Genomic DNA, 24050 nt, shown 5'->3' on the forward strand with positions numbered 1-24050 from the left:
TGGACAGACAGAAACTCATCACACTGAAACTATTCCAGGCGTGTTTTCGTTTGGCAACCTTCAGGAGGGAGCCTTTGGTCACAAAGGTGCAATACACACCTGTGTCCTCCGGAGTGCGCTGTTCTGCGCCCAGCACAGCCCCAGAGCTTTCTCAGACCTGAAGCGTCTGCAACACTTTGCAAGGACACAGTGGAGGGGGCACGTCAGCGCTCCGACTTCCTCCTGACGCCGCCTCTGATTGGCTCCTGGACATGTAAGAAACCGGTGAATGAGCTGCTGGCCCTTGCAGAAACTTGCTTGAGGTCTTTGGTGGCATTATCCTTTCCTCCTCGGCAACCCGGCAGGCCAGCCGATCCGGGGGAGGATGAGGTCGTCGTGTGTCCTGCTTACCGCCCTGGTGGCGCTGGCCGCCTATTACATCTACATCCCCCTGCCAAGCTCCGTGTCCGACCCCTGGAAGCTGATGCTGCTGGACGCCACTTTCCGGAGCGCACAGCAAGTGGTGAGACGTAGCCCAGCGCCGATTCTCTCTCCCTTCTCTTAAGCAATGTTTAAAGAGGGAAACAGAATTTCCGGACCTTGTCCCACGAGAATACAAATTTTTCTAACGCAATGATGCGATCGCTTTTTAAGGTGGTTCAGACTGACATTTTCAGGGTGTCGCATTCTCCTCTTTGCTAGCAGAGGGTTAGGTCTATGTGTGTCTCTTCTTCTGTGTTGGTAATGGAGAAGGTGAAGTTCTTGAATAGAATTTGACGACTGTTTAATCCTTCGTCTTTCCTAAATGTCCCCCTCTTTCTTGGTTTGCAGCGCCAGAAACGGATCTTCCAGCCTTTTATAAACCACCCCTCCTCCATTTTTGTTCTCCTATAGAGGGCGGCAGAGAGTGAGTTAAATGTTTTAGGAAGGCTCTGGGAAAAACGGGTTCTGGTTCCTGGGAGTGCAGCCACCTTAAAAGCAGACTCGGGCGCGGGTGACCTCCCAATGTCCCCGACATTGGAGCCCCCCATTCCCGGGGGCAGCAGGCTGGGCTCCTCCAAGTACTTGGGGAACAGCACAGATCTCGCATTTCATGGGTGGCACTCATCAGCTCAGCCAAGAAAAGAGGCCAGGAGACCTGGCTGGCGGGAGAGGCAGTGGCAGCCGGTGTGTGCATGATGCATTTCTCTCCGGCCTGCCCTGCAGAATTTAGTTTGTCTTTAACTGTCGCGGAGATAACCTTTGCCTGAGCCAGGATACCCTGGCTTACCCTGGCAGGGTGACAGTTCTCTCTACTGTGTCACGGGTGTGTATTTCTTTAATCCCGTAGACAGGAAAATGTAACTTTCTGGTTTATTCTATGTAAGAGGCATTATTTTCAGTGCCAGACAATCTAAAATCTAAGCTACAATCTGTAGTCAAGGCTGAGCCCTATGACTGAACAGTATTTCGAAGCATCCTGCTCTATCTAAACTCCTAACCCTCCTCCAAAACCGAGTCTCCTCCCTTCCCCCAACCTTGAGCTTTAATCTCGGGTTATTTTGGTAAACTCCTTTCAACAATGACAACTAGAGGGAAAAAAAAAACCATGATTTTCCTAGAGGGTCGATGTTCCTTTTCCCTGTCCATTCTAATTGTGTGTAGGATTACATAGTCTCTGAAGCTTTGTCCTATCAAAAAGTCTCTTGGGCTTCCCTGGTGGCGCAGTGGTTGAGAGTCCGCCTGCCGATGCAGGGGATACGGGTTCGTGCCCCAGTCCGGGAGGATCCCACATGCCGCGGAGCGCCTGGGCCCGTAAGCCATGGCCGCTGAGCCTGCGCGTCCAGAGCCTGTGCTCTGCAACGGGAGAGGCCACAACAGTGAGAGACCCGCGTACCGCAAAAAAAAAAAAAAAAAAAAAAGAGTCCCTTAACTAGGGTATTGTAGCACATTCCTAGGACTTTGCTTTTCTTGAATCCAGCATCGTTCTCCACCCCTAAGTCCCCTATTGTCTCTTAGGTATGATCCATTGAGGCTATAGAGCCTCTTCCTTCCCTCCTGCTTACTACAGTGTTGACGTGGTGCAAGAATTACCATTCCCTTCTCTAGCATTGGCTCCAAGAAAGGCAATTTTTGTACAGGAAGCCCTACAATCACTCTCTTCCTCCAGAAATTATGTAGCTGGGGAGTAAAACCCTTCAAAGATTCTCGGGTACAATGGTATTTACCTGGGTGGCTTAAATGACCCTCTACAATAAAAAGAATAATGACTAATAATAAGAAGAAAAACAGGAAAAAAACAAAAAGAGTCAAACTAGTATGGTGGCCACAGAAATTATTCTTCCTTTTCTGGTCACCAAGGAAATCTTCCCTATCATAAGTAATTTGGGAAAAGCCAGGTTTGGAAAAAAGCTTTTCTTCCCCAACGAAGCAGCCAACCCATTAAGGCCTTTGGGTCATGCAGTCCTCTGCAGAGTATGCTCTCAGCTGGTGTTTGGGAATGATAATGTTTGTAATGCCAGGTCACAGAGATAGATAAGGTAACAGAGTGTCCTTACTTGACACTGTGGCCGGAGGTGGGTTAGCACAGAAGTGGCTCTCATCACTTGTCTTCTGAATTGTAAAGTATCAGAAAGATCATTCAGACCACAAGGAAGCATAGTCCACCCAGGAAAGCAATTTACCAATGTCACTTCAAATTGTCCTGGGGAAAAGGAAACATGGCTTGACACTTGGTAGTAAATAGAATATGACTGTTGAAGTTAAGTGTCCTGCTTCCCTGAATCCCACCTCAGCCAGGCCACTTGCTGGCTTGAGGCCAGCCCATTTACTAACCTTCTCTGACCCTCAGCTTTCCTTGTAAAATAGGGCTAATAGCTACTTTGTAAGAGTGCTCTAATGTATTTAAATGGCTAGAACTGTTTGTAGTTATTCTTCTAAGAGTTGTCCCAAAGGGCCACTATGGGTTGTGGGGAAAATCTGTGGTACTGCCCAACTTTGTTGAAACAATAAAGCAAATGCAACCTGGAAGCAGTTTACCTCCTGGAATGAAACCTGGAATGCTGTCACTAAATTGCATGGCATAACATTTGTTACCCAAATCATTTTAGTTTGAGTTGATTAGCTTAACTACAAAGGCTATCAATACTTCAAAGATGAGGCTTGGCCTACTTCCTAACACAGCAGGCACCTGCCTAGCCTCAAGAAATGTGACTGCTCAGGACTTCCCTGGTGGTCCAGTGGTTAAGACTCTGCCCTTCCACTGCAGGGGGTGCGGGTTCGGTCCCTGGTCTGGGAACTAAGATGCCACGCGGCCAAGAAAGTGAATGCTACTCTTATCCTGTTGTCATTGGCAAATGATTCACCCCTAGCTGCCCCTTCTAATCTCCTTTATCTTCTGCAGATGAGTCAGGTTATTGAGATTATGTTCCTTGTACTTTTTCTTCCTTGGCATCCTCCAGTATTACGTAAGAAGAAACTACTTAGGATCTTTCTTAAGTCATCTCAAACACAGATGCTACATTAGAGTCACCTAGGGAGACTTCAGAAATCCTAAAGCCCAAGTCACACAGTATACTAAATTTATTCAGAATCTTTGGGAGATGAGTCCCAGGCAGCAGTATTTTTAACAGTTCCCAAGGTGATTTCAACGTGCAGCAAAATTGAGAACCACTGCCCTGTAAGTTAAATAAATGCATTGCTGATGTAGATAATATATTTTTGTTAAACTGCTCGAGTTATATTTCACACATGTGGCTGGAAATTAGCCCCTTAACATTAGCATGGATTAGTTTATCAGATTTGTTGGTTGATACTTTGGCTCTAAGAGGCTAAGGGGATAAAATACTAGCTAGGCAACTTTCAGTGTTATAGCAAAGCCATTGTAAGACTTGAGCAGTGGAAAAGCACAAACAAAAATAGATCTGGAAAGGACAGTGGAGAGAGGTTTAGATGAAGATCGGGCAGCAGGAGACTAGAAGAACGAAAGGAGGGAGTTTGGGGGAGGTTCTGAAGACATTTCAAAATGCTCTGCAAGCAAAGATTTTTTTAAAAATTGTAATCCCAGTACAGGTAGAGATATTGAGAAGTATACACTGCTGGAGAAAATGTAAATTTTAACAACTGTTTTGAGGGCATTTTGGCAATATCCATCAGAAACTGTAGAAGCATTTATTCTTTGACCCAGAAATCCCTCTGGATGAATTTATTTTAAGTAATTATGCATATAGTCAAAGCTGTAGCTATAAAGATAGAAACATTTCACAGGTGGTACAGAAATCTTTTTAAACTAGTCCAAAAGCACTGCCACTTATGAGAAATATGAGGGAGCATTCAGCAACCTTTCTCTTCTTTTTTCTGCAGTTATTTAAAAGAATTTAAGAACAATAAGAGATTAAGTAAATATGGTAAACCCATATTTTGGAAACTATGCAGTAAAAAAATTTAAGTTGTAAAAATAAAGTTTAGGGCTTCCCTGGTGGCGCAGTGGTTGAGAGTCCGCCTGCCAATGCAGGGGACATGGGTTCGTGCCCCGGTCCGGGAAGATCCCACATGCCGCGGAGCAGCTGGGCCCGTCAGCCATGGCCGCTGAGCCTGAGCGTCCAGAGCCTGTGCTCCGCAACGGGAGAGGCCACAACAGTGAGAGGCCCGCGTAACGCAAAAAAAAAAAAAAATAAATAAAGTTTAATGGTCTACAAATGATTTGTACTGGGCGTTAAGTGCAGTTAAATACCTATAGTATACCTAAGTACGTTAAAATACCTATTTATCAAAACATACAGTTTTATATATCTATATATAGATGTATAGAAAGAGCTAAAGGATATAATTTAAAATATAGTGTTTTTTTTCTGGGCCATAAGATTATATCTTCAGTTTTCCTATCTTGTATAGTCTAGTTTTTCTACAATGAACATGGAATAAGAAATTAATTTAAAACTTTTTTGTAGGAGGTTTTCTACTTCTAAAGCAGAATTGATGTGCAATGCATATCAATGTGATTAATATTTTAGTAATTGTTCTATGAAGAAAATAGATTTCTTTCTTTCTTTTTTTTTTGGCTGTGCTGCATGGCTTGTGGGATCTTAGTTCTCTGACCAGGAACTGAACCCCGGCCAAGGCAGTGAAAGCACCGAGTCCTAACCACTGGACTGCCAGGGAATTCCCAAAAATATTGGGGAAAAGTTCCTTTGGTTTTTAAGTAAAAATAAAAGACATATTTTTCATTTTCACCAAGAACTTTATTGAACAATGTATTCACTGTTTTGTTCCACTACCTTCTGTCATTTTTCAGGCAACTTCATAATTCCATCTTCCCAAAACTTTTTATCTTTTTTGAGCAAAGAACTGTTCCAGGTGCCTTTTACAGTCTTCCAGGGAATTTTCCATTAAGAGAATTTTGGGGCTTCCCTGGTGGGGCAGTGGTTAAAATCCGCCTGCCAATGCAGGGGACACAGGTTCGAGCCCTGGTCCGGGAAGATCCCACATGCTGCAGAGCAACTTAGCCCGTGAGCCACAGCTACTGAGCCTGCATGCCACAACTACTGAAGCCCGAGCACCTAGAGCCCATGCTTCGCAACAAGAGAAGCCACCGCAATGAGAAACCCACACACCACAATGAAGAATAGCCCCTGCTTGCCGCAACTAGAGAAAGCCTGCACGCAGCAACGAAGACCCAATGCAGCCAAAAATAAATAAATAAAAGATAAATTTATTTAAAAAAAAGAATTGTGTAAAGACCAAAAAAAATGAAAATCCGAAGGTATAATGTCTGGTGAATATGGGGGATGAATATGAACTTCCCAGCCAAGCTGTAACAGTTTTTGCCTGGTCATCAAAGATACATACAGTCTTGCTTTATCCTGATAGAAGATGATGTGTTTTCTGTTGACTAATTCTGGACGCTTTTCGTCCAGTGCTGCTTTCAGTTGGTCTAATTGGGAGCAGTACTTGTTGGAATTAATTGTTTGGTTTTCTGGAAGGAGCTCATAATAGAGGACTCCCTTCCAATCCCACCATATACACAACATCACCTTCTTTGGATGAAGACCAGCCTTTGATGTGGTTGGTGGTGGTTCATTTCGCTTGCCCCACGATCTCTTCCATCCCACATTATTGTACAGTATCCACTTTTCATCGCCCGTCACAATTTGTTTTAAAAATGAAACGTTTTCGTTAGGTTTAAGCAGAGAATTGCATGCAGAAATATGGTCAAGAAGGTTCTTTTTCACTTAACTTATGTGGAACCCAAACATCAAAGCAATTAACAAAACCAAGCTGGTGCAAATAATTTTCAGTGCTTGATTTGGATATTTTGAGTATGTCGGCTGTCTCCCATGTGGTATAACATTGATTGTTTTCAATTAATGTCTCGACTTGATTGTTATAGACTTCAACTGGTCTACCTAACCGTGGAGCATCATCCAGTGAGAAATCTCCACCACGAAACTTTGAAAACCACTTTTGACATGTTTGATCAGTCACAGCACCTTCTCCATAGACTGCACAGATCTTTTTTTTGTGTTTCAGTTGCATATTTACCTTTCTTGAAATAATAAAGCATAATATGCTGAAAGTGTAGCTTTTCTTCTTCCATCTTCAATATTAAAATGAAAATTCACCAATTTTGATAAGTTTTTAAAAAATGCACGCTGATATGACAGCTGTCACAATACAATCTAACAAAATTGTTTCGAGTGAAGTTAAAGACAACTTAGCGCTACTAGGGCCATCTTATGGAAAAACTGAACGAAAGAACCTTTTGGCCAACCCTATATATACATTGCTTTTAAAAACACATCTTGGATCCTTTGACAGCTATCACGATAGCAGGCTTCACGCTCAGTCACTTGGATGTAACACAGATTGAAAGCTTACTGTTTGAGTCTGACCTACAAGAAATTGCAGTCTAGTACGATGAGAAACCATGTTAATATACAGATATTAAAAAGGCAAGGGACTTCCCTAGTAGTCCAGTGGTTAAGAGCCCACCTTCCAATGCAGGGGACTCGGGTTTGATCCCTGGTTGGGGATCTAAGATCCCACATGCTGTGGGGCAACTAAGCTCGTGTGCTGCAACTACTGAGCCCACCCCTCAACTAGAGAGCCTGTGTGCCACAAACTACAGAGCCCATGCGCTCTGGAGCCCTTGCACCACAACTAGAGAGAAGTCTGCGTGCTGCAATGAAAGATCCTGCGTGTTGCAATGAAGATCCCGTGAACCGCAACTGAGACTCAACACAACCAAAATAAATAAATAAATAAAATAAAATGTAAAAAAAGCAAGAGCTGACAAGTTTTTCAGAAGCTCATAGGAGGGAGTGGTTATGTACAGTTCAGAGGGGTGATAAAGATGGTGACTAAAGGTAATAATGGTATCTCAAAAGAATTCAGAGCCAGAGTGTGGCTTGTCTTACCTCGATCATTTCCTAGCTTTCTAGTTCTTACCCTACTATCTTTTTTGATGACATAATATAAAAGAGAGATTATTGAACCTGGTGTTTCTGCTGACTTTATTTATTTCTTATAAATGGCAGTGCTTTTGGACTAGTTGAGCAAGGTTTTTCATCCCATAAAATATCTCCAGACTTGTTGAAATCTAACGTGACCACACCTGAATTCTCTGTGCATGTGCCTTTGGACTGTGTGGGTATGGTTTAAATGACAGCTCAGCTGGATGCCATGCAAAATTCCAACTTGGTAACCTTTTTCATAACCATTCATGAACTGGAGTGTTTACTACTGTCACGTAAATTTAACTTTAAATTAGAGATTTCACTAAGCACAATTTTTAGCTGATTTAATGGGATTTTCTTTAAACACCTGGCAGCAGAATGGCTTTAAGAATAGCTTAAGGGCACAGTATTTAATCAGCATTAGTTCTGACAGGTGCTCAATGTGAGTTGGTCTCAGTAGACAGTACCTGCCGGTGAATCCAATCAAATATCAAGGTCAGATTGAATCAGCTACAAGTGTGTAAGACAATACCTAATTTATAATTCTCCTTTTTATTTTTCCCAGAACTCTACCAATATGGCCCTGAGCACAGAAATGCCATCATTATTACTTTATTTTAATGGGACATCCTATTTCTAACATGTGGCTTGAGCTTGATATGAAAACATTTCTCTGAGGTGTGAAAGTGTAATAATTGTTCTTAAACATTCTATTAATGTACAGTTACTTCTTTTAAATTAGTGAGCATATTTTTACTTTTACTGCCAAGTGAAACTATATGGGAACTATCACTTATTTTCTTCTTCATTTATATTTATAAAGAATTAAGACATATAATTAAATTTCCAAGTGGCAAACCTAGCTATATTCCCTACCTAATCTGTCTTATTATGAAATTTTAACAATCTATCTTTCAATGTTTCCAAAATGAAATTTAAATCCTACTTTAATATCCTATCCTTAACAAAATTAAAATTCAGAAGTCATCATTAATTCAATGAATATTAACTGAACCCTAATGCTAGGAGTTGGTGAAACAGAATAAGACACACACCTAATCTGGAGAAGTTTACAGTCCAGTGACGGGAGACAAACCTACTGACAGTTACAGATTGTGCACTTGACGGATAGAGGAAGAGTTATGATGGAGGCATTTGGGGGTTGCTATAGGAGCCTGAAAAAGGACATCTAATGTTAACCTGGGCATTAGGAACAGATGTCTCCCTTTCACATTGATTTCTACTGTGAATTATCAAGGTTGAGCATTTATGGTAAAAATAACATCTATTAAGGATATAACTCAGCATTTACTCTGTGCCAGATACTGTGCTATGTGCTTTACATGCAATTCATTTAATCCATGCTATAATTCTATGAGATGGATGTTCTTATTTTCCTTATCTTACAAGGGAGGAAACTGAACTGTAAAGAAAAGTAACTTGCTCATGATAACAAAGCTTGTAAGAGGTGGAGTCACGATATAACTCAAGCCTGTCTTACTGTGAGTTCAAGAGTTCAACCATTGTGCTAGGTTGACTTTCCGTAAGAGCTAGCTGAGTGGAAGAGTTGGGGAAGAGAAGAGGGAGAGAAAGGAGAGTGAAAAAGGCATTCCAGCCAAAGCGATTATTCCAATGGGAGAGGATGGTACAAGCTAAGTCTCTAAAAGTGGTTCAGAGTGGCTGGAGCATAAAACTGCGAAGTCAGAGAGATAAGGTAGGAAGGAAGCACAGGCCAGGTAATGAAGGGCTCTGTGGGCCAAGAAAGGAGCCACTGAAAAAGATTTTTAGTAGGGAAATCACATGCTCAGATCTGTGTTTGAGAACAGTCTTTCTCAGTGGCAGTATAGACACTAGAGTTTAAGAAACCAAATGAGGGCAAAAGACCACTTGGAAGCAATTATCCAGGTAAGAGGGGAGGGCATGAACTAATAAAATGGGACTGGTTTGGAGTGAGGCTGACCAGAGTTGCTGATGGAGGGGGCGTGGGAGGCTAATATGGAGTGAAGGAGAGAAAGGAGTCAAAGATGACTCTTGGGACAGACTCTGGAGTAACTGGGTGAATGGTGATGATGACCCTGATTAGGAAAAGGAGCATATCTGAGGGTGAAGGTAATAGAGTTTGGCACCTTGCTTTGAAGTGTCCATGGGACTGGTTTAAGGATAGCTGTTCATAAATAGTTTGCATATACAAGACCAGAGCTTGGGAGTGAGAGGGAGAGAGACAGCTGGGCTCGAGACATGGATTTGGCAGAGGTCAGTGAAGGGGTGGTGGTGGGAGTGGTGGGAATGAATGTGTGTGGGGTGAGAGGAGGATTGGTGATCCTACCAAGGAAACCCTAGAGGCTCACCAGTAAGAGGAGGAGGAGGCTAACCCTAATAGAAATGAGACCCTAAAGAACATAATTGGGCTTCCCTGGTGGCGCAGTGGTTGAGAGTCCGCCTGCTGATGCAGGGGACATGGGTTCGTGCCCCGGTCTGGGAAGATCCCACATACCGCGGGGCGGCTGGGCCCGTGAGCCATGGCCGCTGAGCCTGCGCGTCCGGAGCCTGTGCTCCGCAACGGGGGAGGCCACAGCAGGGAGAGGCCCGCGTACCACAAAAACAAAACAACAACAACAAAAAAACCCCATAATTTTTTGTTATACCTTATATGTATATAGCACTCCAGGTTTTACAAAGGGTTTCCCTTACATTATCTCATTTTATTTTTACAGTGAATAACTGGCTGGCATTAGTTATTTCCATTTGTCAAGTGAGGAAACAGGTTCAGGAAGGGTCGATGATATCCCCAAGGTCACATGATTAGTTATAGTGGCAAAACAGAACTAGAATAAAAATTCCTAGACTCTTAACTTCACGTTCTCACTGCTGGGCCTGGGTGACCTGAAAACAAAGTCCTCCATGATGGATTTGCCCATTTTTGTCCCTGGTGCTTGCTCTCTGACAGGCCCCTCATGGCTGTGGCCATGCACTTGGGAACGCTCATGATAACTTTATCACAGCTACACTGTATCTTGACTATTTTTTGAGCTCCTACCATTAAATTAATCTACACTGGTGTTTCCCAGTCTTTTTTCATGTCAGAGACTTGATGACTTTTGTATGCCAGGAAAAAGTGGAGGAAATACCAGGGGAATCTATAAGGGCTTGAATGACAGAATTCACAAGATTCAGAAAGAAAATTATACAAATGGCTCTCAAAGAGAATACCAACTCTGATAAATTTTGAATAGTTATAAAAAATGGTTTTAAGTTTTTACCTCTGTAAAACACCTAACCATCAATCTCTTATAGCCCATCTGTAACCCGTTAGCAGCCTACCTGTTGGGAAGCTCTCTTCCTTACAGTTTGTAACTATTTAAATACACGTTTATTATTACTGCTATTAAACACAAAGATATAGTCCCCGAGTTACATATACCTAGGTAGCCACATAATTTATTGTCCAAACCATGACATTTTTGAGAGTGATAGGGGCTGCTGTTAGTAATCATGCCAAGACAACCGTCTTAAACCAGAACTATTCCCAGACAAATCTGGACATATGCTCAGCCTGCATTTATGTGACTTGCATTGATCAGCATAATCAACGCAAAGTTATGGAGTGATTCCTGTGCTCCCTGTTCTGCCCAGATTTGACTGTTAACCCTCCCGGGAACCAGCTCCCATCCATCACCCCCAGGCGGAATTCCTGTTCCCTAGGATAATGGCCAAATAAAAGTACTAAGTTCCTTAGCTGGCACTTAGGGTCTGCTCCAACCTGGTACCACGCTGCTGAATCTAGCCTCACAGTGTTCCCATGATAATCCTGGCAGTTTTCCTCCTGTTGTCACCTCTACCTCACATGCCCTCCCACCCTCTTACTTTAGCCAACATCCCACGTGTCTTTCAACACCTACTCAAAAATCATTTCTTTTGGAAACTTCCTCTTTTTCCCCAGTCAACCCTAATTTGTCTCTCCATTATACTCTGTTAGCATTTCATTTTTCTTTTATGGCCCTTGTATGTTTCTTTCCTAATGTTGATATTTCTTTATGTACAAGCTCCCCACCAAATCATAAGCTTTCTCACCTATCATAGACATAACTATTCTCTTACTATTTTAGGGCTTTTGTTTTTTGGGTTTTTGAGAGGGGAGGCTTGAAGATCATTCATGATAGAGGAAATAGGAATTCATAGTTCTGCTTTCTTTCAATCCTCTGTGTTACTCCATTTGCCCCAAAGGGCAGACCTGGTGCTTTCTTGTGCTTCTGACTCTGAATTTATCCCCAAATGGCTTTTTGTTGTCCTTTGCAACTTTTTTTTTTTTTTTGCGAACCTTGCTGTTTTCTGGGTTTCTAACTTCCTCATAATGTTTTTGTAGATTTATGGCTGTTTTTGAATTTGTAATGAATCATGTGTTTCTAGCTAAACATTAGTTATCATTACAGGCCATCTCCTTAAAAGATCACTAGCAAATTCCCACATTCATTTGGTATCATTCTACTTTTCTCTTTTCCTCCAGAATGGACAATTGATGAATGCCCCCTGAGAAATTAATTTGACCAACACTCTTCTGTGCTTCCTGTACCATAATATTTTCTCTGCCCTAGGTACCTTTTCCTTGACCATTCTAAAGTCTACTTTTCTAAAATGTAAGCTGTTTATTTCACTATTCCTACTTTATGCCATTTCATGGCATAGTTCTTCCCTGTTAGAAGCAAGTCCAGAGCAGCAATAATCCCTGCTTCCTTGACTTTCTTAGCAAGACAAATCAATTTTGCTTTTAAAAGATGATCTGCTTTTAATAGAATAAGATTATTGGCAGATATCTGCATAATAATGGATCCATTTATTGAATAATAAGCACAGCCACCTTGTGAAATAGCAGTTAATGCCCTCACTTAACGAGAAGGGAAACAGAAGCTCAGTAAGGTTGGGTAACTGGTTCACAAACACATGACTGCCTGGGAGGCTGGCCATGAACCAGGTCTGCTGGACTCCACAGCCCTTTCAACTGTATTCCACAGCTTCCTGTTATGACTGTTCATTCTCCCTTCCTCTCCTTGTCACTTGCCCACTCCATTCTAAAATCTTTTGTGTAATCCACATTGAACAAGCATCACGAAGGCAAGGAGTGTGTTATGTACTACTTACAAATTTTAGTCCTGGAGGGTTTTAATATATGTTACACATTGAAAAGTGTTCCATGATTAAATAAGACTAGGAAATGCTGAGTTAAAGAAATCAGGATTTTTTAACTGTGAAACATTTCAGAATTCCTACCATACTAACATGTATTTTGAATTTTAAAGAGAGAATATTTAGTGAGTCCCATATTTAATTGACTATAGATCCTTATTTGAACCTCATGATACTGATGGTATATTTGCTAAATTTGGGGGTCCAGTTTCATAGTGTTTAAGAGCATGGATTTTGGGGTTAAGAAGACCTGTGCTCAAATCCAGGCTTGAGCTATACTAGCTGTGTGACCTTGAAGAGTTTATTTAACCTATGCGTGTTTCCTGATCTAGTAAGTGGTCATGATACTTAGCCCATAAAGTTATGGTGAAGATTGCATGTGATAATGTGTACAGAGCTTTATCGTTTGTCATCATCATCACACAGTAGTTAGTACGTAAAACACTTGGAACAGTACCTGTCACATAAGAAATATATTTGGTCCAAGTCTGATTTTTGGCAATTGTCTACAGTATACTCCAATAGTAATATTCAGTTTTTTTATTTTTAACTTTCACCATCATTCTTGTCGATCAGCTACTGCTCTCAGGTTTGTGGATTTCTATACAGCTGTAGATCTTTTTCACCTGGACTGCTGTTGGCTACGGCTACTGGGCTTAAATCGTGACTTTAGCACTTACTAGTCGTGAGACTAATTGGGCAAGTTACTTAAACTCTCTAAGCTTTAGTTTCCTTATCTATAAAAGTGGGATAATGGCAGTGCCTCCCTCAAGGCTTGTTATGTGGATTAAATGTGATTGTGTATATAAAATTCTTAGCACAGTGACTGGTATACAGCAAGAACTAAAAACCTCTTCCTGCAGTTAAAATTTTGGAGTCCATGGGCTTAGTTTGCTGATGTTCTAACTGGATAGATGAGTCATCGTCATCATAGCTAACTCATACGGTCTAACCATTTCACATATATATTAATTTAATCTTTATAACAGCCCTGTGAGGTAAGTACTATTATTCCTATATTAGAAATGAAGAAACTGAGGCACAGAGGGGTTAAGTAACTTGCCCAGATCATACTCCCGGAGCCAGAACGCTAATTCAAGCAGTCTGGCTTTGAAGTTAGTGCTCTAAAAGCTGAAGAAATTGAATGTCTTTTAGACTGTCATTGTCTTATGTCAAAGATTTTCATCAGACTCTGCCAAGGTATCAATTCATTTTAGAGTAATATGTGTCACCTGAAAAGAGTTCTTTAGACTTTAGGTACCTAAGGTACAGTTGGTGACATGACATTTTGTTACATAAATTAAAGTGCTTTACTTGAATTCTGCCCTGATGGTGAGCTGTGTGCCACAATGTGAAGGTAGTAAAGAAGCACTTTACTTAAGGGTTGATGCTTTCCTAAACAAAGGGCTTTGGATTTGCTCAAATGATTGCCATCTGTTGGGCCCAGAGATCTGGCCTATAACTTTGGAAAATATGACATTGACCTCTAAGGATACTAAAGGCAGGTGTCTTCAGCTGACCACCATAATAGAAGAAATTCACCATGGCCTCTATCACCTGTTTAATTGAGCAATCATTAATTGCTGGGCAGTGAGGTTATAGCAATTCACAAAACAAGTAGCACTTGGCCTTCCTAGAGCTACAACACTGAGCCAAAAATATGTGGCAAATAATTATATAATGGAAAATCCAGGAAATATGGTGAAATTTGTTGGCAGGTCACTGGTAACTGAAATCCCCTAAAGACATGAAAGTCCCCTGAGGAAACAGTGTTGAATAAGAGAATAGTTTTAGAGTTGAGGAGAAGAGGCGGAGCCAGCAGAGGAGATAGAGCAATCAGAGAACAAAGGAAAACTGGGGAAACAAGAGTGTCAAACAGGGCTTCCCTGGTGGCGCAGTGGTTGAGACACGATGAAGAGTGGCCCCCACTTGCCACAACTAGAGAAAGCCCCCTCACAGAAACGAAGACCCAACACAGCAAAAATAAATAAATTAATTAATAAACTCCTACCCCCAACTTCTTCTTAAAGAAAAAAAAAAGAGTGTCAAAGAAACCAAAAACCACCGAAGAGCTCCACTAGGAGGGGTGGTCATCTGTGTCGAATTCTCCTGAGAAATGAGGAATCTGAGGATGGAATAAAGCCCATCAGCTCTGCATCCTGACCTCTCAGTGGATGAGCCACAAAATGTGCTTCCAGGCAACAGTGGCTTTTACATTTCAGTGTCTCAACCTGTAGCCTCTTCATTGGAATGGTTTCAAGGATGTCTGTCAAAACTAATGTTTGACTTTGGCAATGTTGTTATTGAGCTATCACTTATGACAGGAGATAGCCAGAATATCCTTTATAACTTGCGATTAAAAAACCTGAGATGGAAGTTACCGATGGATATTACTGAGGTACTAAATAGGTTTATCTATAAATATATATGATAATTATATAACTACTTAGTACATTAAAGAAGTAAATATGTATTTAAAAATAAAAATGTATATTTAAAAAATAAAAAACAAGGGGAAAGAAAAAGTCAGAAACACCCCTTCCCCAAATAACTATGTCTAAATTTGTGTTGGTTGGTTCATCTATGTGGAAACATATTTTAAAATCTAGACTCTTACAGGCTAAGTAGCTTTTCCTGTCTGCTTCCCAATGAGGTTCACATCAGATGACTATTAAACTTGCTTCCTTGCAGGTTGATGCCTATTAATCCTATAGTTAGCAGTGTACCATTTAAATGCATGTGCTATACTTTTGTCAAGGATAGTGGGCCAGTATTTTACAGGACGCACAGTGTGCCAGATTCAGGGCTTACTGGCCCCCTACTGACCCAAACCAATAACTTCTCAGCCTTATTGCCTCACATAGCTAATCCAGATGGCACCGTCCTGCAACTTAAATGAAGATATATCTTGGATGAAAAGAAGAACATTGTTATTGGTTATGTCTACAGAAGGAACCTGTTTGGAAGTGATTTTCAGTTACTCTAAAAACAGTAACATGATTTCCTGACTCCATAAAAGTGTATTTTGGGGCAAATCATAGAATTTAAACTGCTTAAAAAGTTGGACTTTCATTTAGGTGTTGTCAGTGGTTAAATGTCTTCTGCTCTTATCTCCCCCACCTTCCTTTTTTGTTTTTGTTTTGTTTCATTTCCATTTTCAGATTTCAGAGAGTGGCAAGCAACCATGGGTAGCATTTTTTAAGTTCTATACACCTGTGATCCTTAAAGTTGCTGCACTACAGATTGGTTCCTGTGGTTTTTAGTGCATGTGGGAGAGCCAGGTTTCCTTAGGGTCTTTTTCTAATTATTGAGATTATGCTTAATGTATAGTGTTATGCTGTTTCACCTCTTTCTCTTTCTGTTCATGGAGGAAAATGGTGCATTGTTCATTCTCTAAAGTGCCGATATACTTTCAGCAATTTATTGAAAGGTGTCAGACACTGCAGAGACATTGAGGTGCTCACACTCTATTGTGTTTGGAAAAGCCAAGGAGACACTTCCAACAAAACCTACTAAGTGCTGTGGTTCGTGGTACGTAGTGGGTGCTGTGGGAACCCAGCAGAAGAAGCTTCTGTGTGTCTGTGGAACTCAGGCAGAGGATCCCAGAGGAAGTGCTGGCTCAGTTGAGTCTGGAAGGATGAGAAGAAAGACATCACACAGGTGTAGAAGGAAGGGCATTGCAGGAAGAGAACAGCAGGTGCATATCCCTGAGGTGGGACAGCATGACACATACAGGGAGTTATTTCTATTGCATTTCTGAAAGGTATAAAATGTTTGAAGGAGATCTTTGCATAACTGGGCCATGGGTGGAACTAGTCTCCGTCCTGTGTTGTTAAGCTTAATACATTTCACTGTTTTAATTATGGTAACTTTAAGTAAGCTAATATGATTATGAAAACACACAACCAATATATGATTCTTCAAGAATAAGTGCTACTTGGTGAAATAAGCTTTAATCTACTTATTAAAAATATTCTCTGTTATAAATCAGTAGAATAGCATTAAATTCTGGTGCCCAAATACATTTTTTAAAAATTAATTTATTTTTGGCTGTGTTGGGTCTTTGTTGCTGTGCACGAGCTTTCTTTAGTTGCAGCGAGCAGGGGCCACTCTTGGTTGCGGTCCGAGGGCTTCTCATTGTGGTGGCTTCTCTTGTTGCAGAGCAAGGGTTCTAGGTGCGCGGGCTTCAGTAGTTGTGGCACGCAGGCTCAGTAGTTGTGGCACACGGGCTTAGTTGCTCTGTGGCATGTGGGATCTTCCCAGGCCAGGGCTCGAACCCGTGTCCCTTGCATTGGCAGGCAGATTCTTAACCACTGCACCACCAGGGAGCCCCCAAATACATAATTTGATTGGAAATAAATTATCTTTCTACTGTTGTTTGGTTTTAGTAGTTTTTTGTCTTAAACTGACTTAACAAAATTGTTTTTCTTGTTGTGTTTCTACTGTGCTGCTTCAGAAAGTCTTTCTTTGTTTAAAGTTTGAAACAGACACTGCAGCTGTTGGCAGCTGTGGTGCCTTAACTGAGACAAAAACTTCTTGCGTGTTCATCAGAGGAGTTAGGTGTCTGGTTAGAGACCTCTTGTTTTAACCACCCAGTCTAGTTTCTGTCTCACCCCTATTTTCCTCTCTCACTCTACCCTGACTTTTCCCTCCATGGAACATACCGCTATTGGTGATTGTTTCTTTAATTACTCCTAAGTAATTTGTCTCTCTAAGTAATCCTGTCTCCCCTGCTAGGTTGGAAGCTCTGTGAGGGGAAGGAGCAGGTCTGTGGGCTTCGCTGCTCCTAAAAGTACCTGGCAGAAAGTAAACGCTCGCATAATTGCGGAGTAAATCGATGATGAGTGATTCAACATCCCTGGACAGCTTCCACAATAACGAGGGTTGGTGATAACAACCGGCCAGGAAGCTTTCCCTATACATCCTACTTCTCAAATAAGGCATCATCATCAGTAGGACCAAACAGCAAAACGTATTTGCTTTTACCCTGGATTCCTGTTTCCTTTCCTTGAAGAGCCCAAGTAGGAAATGATAAGGGGTAAGCTGCCTGCTTTTTCTCAGAAAGCAGGAACTTAGAAGCAACAGTGAAAGAAAGCATAGTCAACAATATAAGCCATTCATTCAGCAATTATACTGAGCACTAATTATGTACCAGGCAGTGTGATAGACCAAGCAGAACAAAGGTGAAGGAGATAGCTCTAGAAATTCATAATGACAATACAGCAAGTATCAAAAATAGGAACTTGAACCAAGTCCTAGAGAGCACTGAGGCAGGAGCAACCGTCTGAGGAGTGAGTTGGACAGGGTGTCACAGAGGAGGGTGCATTTGAGATGGACACTGAAGGAGGAACTGGAATTTGGTCAAGTGGGAGAAATTCCATTAGCAAATGGAGCCCTGCAGTGCAGCCTTCTGTTATCTTTGAGGAAAGTAAATACTTCATGGGCAAGACAGACAAGGTTTATAGGCAAAGGTGTGTACAGGGAAGTAGTGTGTAGGAATATGAGTAGGTATAGGGTGTGTTTGAGCAGTAGGTGGATGTCAGACAGTGGAGAGTGTTCTTTAAGTTCTATAATCTCTGGCTATCACAGCCACTTAAAATTTTTTCCCATAGAAGCATATTTCCTTTAGTAAATTAGAGGACTGGATTATTTTATATACTATAACAGGTACATAATTATGCTATAGAAAATTTAGAAAATAGAAAAATTCACCTACTCTAACTGTAACACAGCCACCATTTGCTTTTTGTTATATTTCCTTTCAGTCTCTCTTTTTGTGTGTGTGTTGTCTTTTGGTAGATGCTGTCATATTATACAACTTTATGCACAACTTAATTTACTTGTCATTTTACCAGAAGGATATACCACATTATTACTGCATAGCATTCCTTTCTCTTTGTAATGGACGTATCAAAGAGCAGGTACCATTTTTAACATAACTATTTCCCTATTACCAGAAACTTAGACTGTTTAGTTTCTTGCTATTATAAGTAATGTTATAGTGAACATATTTGTGTCTATAATCTTTTTTGCTTTTAGGATTTTTCCTCAAGAGATTCCCCCAAATTAGAACCACTAGATCAAAGAGTATAAATATTTTTGCAGGTCCTCCTTCTTATTTCCAAGTTATTTTCCTATTTATATGATTAATAGCAATGTGAGAAAATGCCAGTTGTGCTATATTCTTTCCAGCGTGAACTGCTGTAATTGATTTTTTAAAAAACTTGTTAATTTAATAGCTTGCATGGATACCTTGTTTAATTGTAATTTCTTTGAAAACAGTTGACATTAGAAGTTTTGTTCATTCCTTCAATGACTATTTATTGCATATGTATTTTGTATCAGCTCTACTCTAGGAAAGAAGTGGTAAACAAGTGTAATTCCTGCTCTCACACTATATATTCTTACATTTAAAGAAACTTTCATTTAAAAAAAAATACTTGAGAGGTAAAATATTTTTTAAAAACTCATACAGCTGGTAAGCGACTAAGAAGGAATTTTAACCTAGTCTCTTATTTCAATCCCTTGGTCTTTCCAATCTGCTACGCTACCCTTCAAAGGGAAATATAGTGACTTGTTAGTAGAGTGCCTGTTCCTCCAGGTATCTTCCTCTAAGCTTGAATCTAATGATGGTGCCATCGCTAATACTCAGAACTTGAATAAAATATATATTTTTAAAATTTTATTTATTTATTTTTGGCTGCGTTGGGTCTTTGTTGCTGCGTGTGGGCTTTCTCTAGTTGCAGCAAGTGGGGGCTGCTCTTCGTTGCAGTGCGGGGGCTTCTCATTGCGGTGGCTTCTCTTGTGGAGTATGGGCTCTGGGCGTGCGGGCTCTAGAGTGCAGACTCAGTAGTTGTGGCACATGGGCTTAGTTGCTCTGCGACATGTGGAATCATCTCGGACCAGGGCTCGAACCCATGTCCCCTGCATTGGCAGGTGGATTGTCAACCACTGTGCCACCAGGGAAGCCCTAAAATGTTTTTTAAGAAATTTCATTCCAAGCCATTTCTTGTGGTGCATGTCAACGTCATTCTCATTACTTTATAATCTCATCTTGTTTATGAACGAAATGTGATCCTCAGCTTCATCACACACCTTGTTATCTAGAGGAACTTTGGCTTTTCCAGAAATCAAATCCAACTTCAGGGAAAGAGGATTTGTTCCCATTAAGGGTATACAGAGGAGTGAACCAAGGTCTCTGAAAGCAGTTATAAAAAAATACTTTAGTCAGTATTCTTAGTCAGTTGGATCACACATGTGAACTCCCTACTTCTTTGCAAGGGTTAACATTTACATGCTATGGAAGCTGCTTTGGGTTTTGGTTTGTGTGAGGACTGTCAGCTTCCACTCCTGCTGGAGTTATAGGGCCCTGCATGTCCAGAGCACCTGTGGGTTATTACCAAGTGTTTAACACGTCTGTCAACTTCAAGGAAAAGGGCCAGTGACCCTTAGCACAGTACTGGGCACCTATCATTGTAACACCCAGTTTTAAATAGCCCACTTCCTGGCATCCTTGGGGTGGAGGGGAGAAGAAGGACGTAGCATTTAGGCAGCTTGGACCTCCTTTCATACTCATATCATATGTCATATCATATTATAGTCTCTTTAACATATTTTCCTTTTATCTTCTTACTCTAACCCAGCTAATTGTCTCAGAAAAATTAGTCTTTACCCCCCATTTCTTTTGTGATCTCTCAAGAATGACCATAATTACCTCTAACAAGACTATAGTCAAATCAAGGAAAAGGAAATCTGTGTGGTTTTAAAGGAAAATAATTTTTTTTATTAAAGTATAGTTGATTTACAACACTGTATTAGTTTCAGGTATACAGCAAAGTGATTCAGTTATATATCTACTATATATATTTTTCAGATTATTTTCCATTATAAGTTATCACAAGAAATTGAATATAGTTCCTTGTGTTATATAGTAAATCCTTGTTGCTTATCTATTTTACATATAGTAGTTTGTATCTGTTAATCCCATATTCCTATTTTATCCTTCCCCCCGCCCTTTCCCCTTTGGTAACCATAAGTTTGTTTGCTATGTCTGTGAGTCTGTTTCTGTTTTGTATATATCTTCATTTGTGTTATTTTTTAGATTCCATATATAAGTGATATCATATATTTGTCTGACTTACTTCACTTAGTATGATAATCTCTACGTCCCTCCATGTTGCTGCAAATGGCAATATTTCATTCTTTTTTATGGCTGAGTAATATTCCATTGTACGTATGTATTACATCTTCTTAAACCAATCATCTGTTGATGGGCACTTGGGTTGTCTCCATGTCTTAGCTATTATAAACAGTGCTGCTATGAACATTGGGGTGCATGTATCTTTTTGAATTAGAGTTTTTGTCTTTTCTGGATATATGCCCAGGAGTGGGACTAGTGGGATCTCAATTCCCTGACTGGGGATTGAACCTGGGCTACGGCAGTGAAAGCCCCGAATCCTAACTGCTAGGCCACTAGGGAACTCCCTATTTTTAGTTTTTTAAGGAACCTCCATACTGTTGTCCATAGTGGCTGCACCAATTTACATTCCCACCAACAGTGTAAGAGGATTCCCTTTTCTCCACACCCTCTCCAGCATTTATTATTTGTAGACATTTTGGTGATAGCCGTTCTGACTTGTGTGAGGTGATACCTCACTGTGGTTTTGATTTACATTTCTCTAATAATTAATGACATTGAGCATCTTTTCATGTGCCTGTTGGCAATCTGTATGTCTTCTCTGGAGAAATGTCTATTCAGTTCTTCTGCCCATTTTTTGATTGGGTTGGTTTTTTTTTGATATTGAGTTGTATAAATGCTTTGTATATTTTAGATATTAACCCCTTGTTGGTTGCATCATTTGCAAATAATTTCTCCCATTCTGTAGGCTGTCTTATTGATGATTTCCTCTGTTGTGCAAAAGCGTGTAAGTTTGATTAGGTCCCATTTGTTTCTTGTTTGCTTTTATTTCTTTTTCCTTGGGAGACTCATCTAAGAAAATATTGCTATGATTTATGTCTGAGAATATTTTGTCTATGTTCTCTTCTAGGAGTTTTATGGTGTCATGCCTTATATTCTTGCCTTCTTTGTCATAGATTAACTGACTGTAGGTGTGTGGGTTTATTTCTGGGCTCTCTATTCTGTTCCATTGATCTATATGTCTGTTTTTGTGCCAATATCATGCTGGTTTTTGTTTTTTGTTTTTTTTGTTTTTTTTGTGGTACGTGGGCCTCTCACTGTTGTGGCCTCTCCCGTTGTGGAACACAGACTCCAGACGCGCAAGCTCAGCAGCCATGGCTCACGGGCCCAGCCGCTCCGTGGCATGTGCAATCTTCCCGGACCGGGGCATGAACCCATGTCCCCTGCATTGGCAGGCGGACTCTCAACCACTGCGCCACCAGGGAAACCCCACCATGCTGTTTTGATTACTGTAGCTTTGTAATATTGTCTGAAGTCTGGGAGGGTTGTGCCTCCAGCTTCATTCTTTTACCTCAGGATTGCTTTGGCAATTCTGGGTCTTTTGTGGTTCCATATAAATATTAGAATTATTTGTTCTAGTTCTGTGAAAAATGTCATGGGTATTTTGATAAGGATCACACTTAATCTGTAGGTTGCTTTGGATAGTATGGACATTTTAACAACTTTAATTCTTCCAACGTAAGAGCATGAGATACCTTTAAGGGAAAATCATTTTTAAAAAGAAACAAGTGCATCAACCTGTGCAGTCCTTGGGAGGACCCATAACTCCCATTCAGAGTCTCTATAATCCCCATTGCCATCACCTTCTAATTAAACTGCTTCTATGCATCACTGTAATTTAAAATGTAAAATGAAAACAAAAAAAACCAAATATTTCTAATTTTATGCCTTAGTTTTGTTATTATTGTCCAGGTTTGGGAATAGAGCATTGTCAATTACACACATTGTCTGTCTAAAAAAGTGATCTGACTTTCTCAAACAGCAAGCATGAGAGCTACAGATTGACATGCAGATATTATTTTTGGTCCACACTGCTTATTAAACATTTAAAAATTCATTGCCAACATCTAAAATTCAAAATATCTCACACAATAATCTGGACTTCCTATTTTTTGAAAAATCAGATCATCTGACAGCACTAGGCCAGACTTCCCACGTCACAGAATCACCTGGGGAGCCCCACAGTTTCTTCCTTATTCAGGGCATTGTTTTTCCAGTTTGCTGCAAGCCTCCCCACTCCCTGATGTTTACACCTGTTTTACTCATTTGCATGAGCAGCCCTGGCCCCTGAAGGCATGAGTTTATGACCTATGTTCTACAGTTAACACTCATTTAATGTTTCATATAATTAACAAGTATGTTTCATTTTGCACACATGTTCCAAAAGGTTCCTATGCTTGAATGGTTCAGAATCTATTTGGGGAAACAAGACATAATTGCATAGCCAATAAAGTCATAACAAGAGCATAAACCTAGAGATATCAGGACTCAGTAAATACATGGGTAATTTTCAAATGGGCAGTGGAGTTAAGGGCTGTAAACTCCAAGATTGACTGGAATGACCTTGGGAGGGTTAAGATCAAAGCTGTACCTTAAAGAGTGGGTCAGAATAGCATTGCAGGGAGGCTAGGGGAAGGGGATGGGGGGAAGAAAAGAATAAAATATGTACAAAAGCAAGTTGATAAGAATGAGCATTTGGGGGAACTATAAGCAGGCCTGTGAGTTTAGTTGGATAAAGGAGCTGTTTAGCAGAGTATGGGCTGCCCCTCATCAGTGAATACTATCTGGCATCCATCCTTTAATTCTTCCCATCATTATCTATTCACTTTACAGTTGTTCTGGAAATGCCCACACCAAAGGCAGCAAGCAATTTGTGCAAACACTTGGCCCACCACTGGGCCATGCAAAGCATGTTATCCACTCTCTTAAAACTCCTTCTTTGTGTTACTGCTTCCTAGCTCTCCCTCTCTCAAGAAAATATGAGAGGAGACCTTGACTCCTGGCCTAGTAAGGTCTCTAGAATCAACTAGGAAAACTTGGAGAAAATGAAAAGGAAGCACAGAGAGGAAGGAAGGGCAGTTTGACGTGCACCAGCAAATTTTTGGAGAGGCCCACGTTCACCTAACTCTTACCTAGAGACTAAGGCCCCCTCTGGAGAGTCTTACCCTCAAATTGCCTCCATGACATTTTGCTCAGGACTTGTACCTCTAATTCCCTAGAAACCCCTGAGAAAGATCCTTTACGATGGCTTTGCGTGCCTGTGTCCCAGTGTTTAGTGTTGCACAAAAGTTGTATAACTGAGTAAACCCAGCCCAGTCCTATGTTGAATGGATGTAGGATCAAGCTGAAATAATATGATCAAGCATCCACCCTTCTCATCTCCCCTCACAGGCATACAATACACGAACATTTGTAGTCCATCCCGGGACAAAGGGTTGGATCTTGAGTGTGCTGAAGACCAGAAAGAATTGGATCCAGCA

General features: G+C 40.8%; 1 protein-coding gene across 1 annotated transcript in view; it reads left to right on the forward strand.

Annotated features, from left to right (window-relative positions):
* Positions 1–301: 301 nt before the first annotated feature.
* Positions 302–24050, forward strand: part of NCEH1 (neutral cholesterol ester hydrolase 1) — a gene marked incomplete at its 3' end in the record, with an annotated part of 61781 nt that continues 38032 nt past the window's right edge. The window contains exon 1 of the mRNA XM_082839896.1: positions 302–502. Coding sequence (XP_082696022.1) covers positions 365–502 — 138 coding nt within the window. The 5' untranslated portion in view covers positions 302–364. The remainder of the gene's footprint in view (positions 503–24050) is intronic.

Source organism: Leucopleurus acutus, assembly GCF_964270905.1.
Source record: "Leucopleurus acutus genome assembly, chromosome: 5".
NCBI classification, from domain to species: Eukaryota; Metazoa; Chordata; class Mammalia; order Artiodactyla; family Delphinidae; genus Leucopleurus; species Leucopleurus acutus.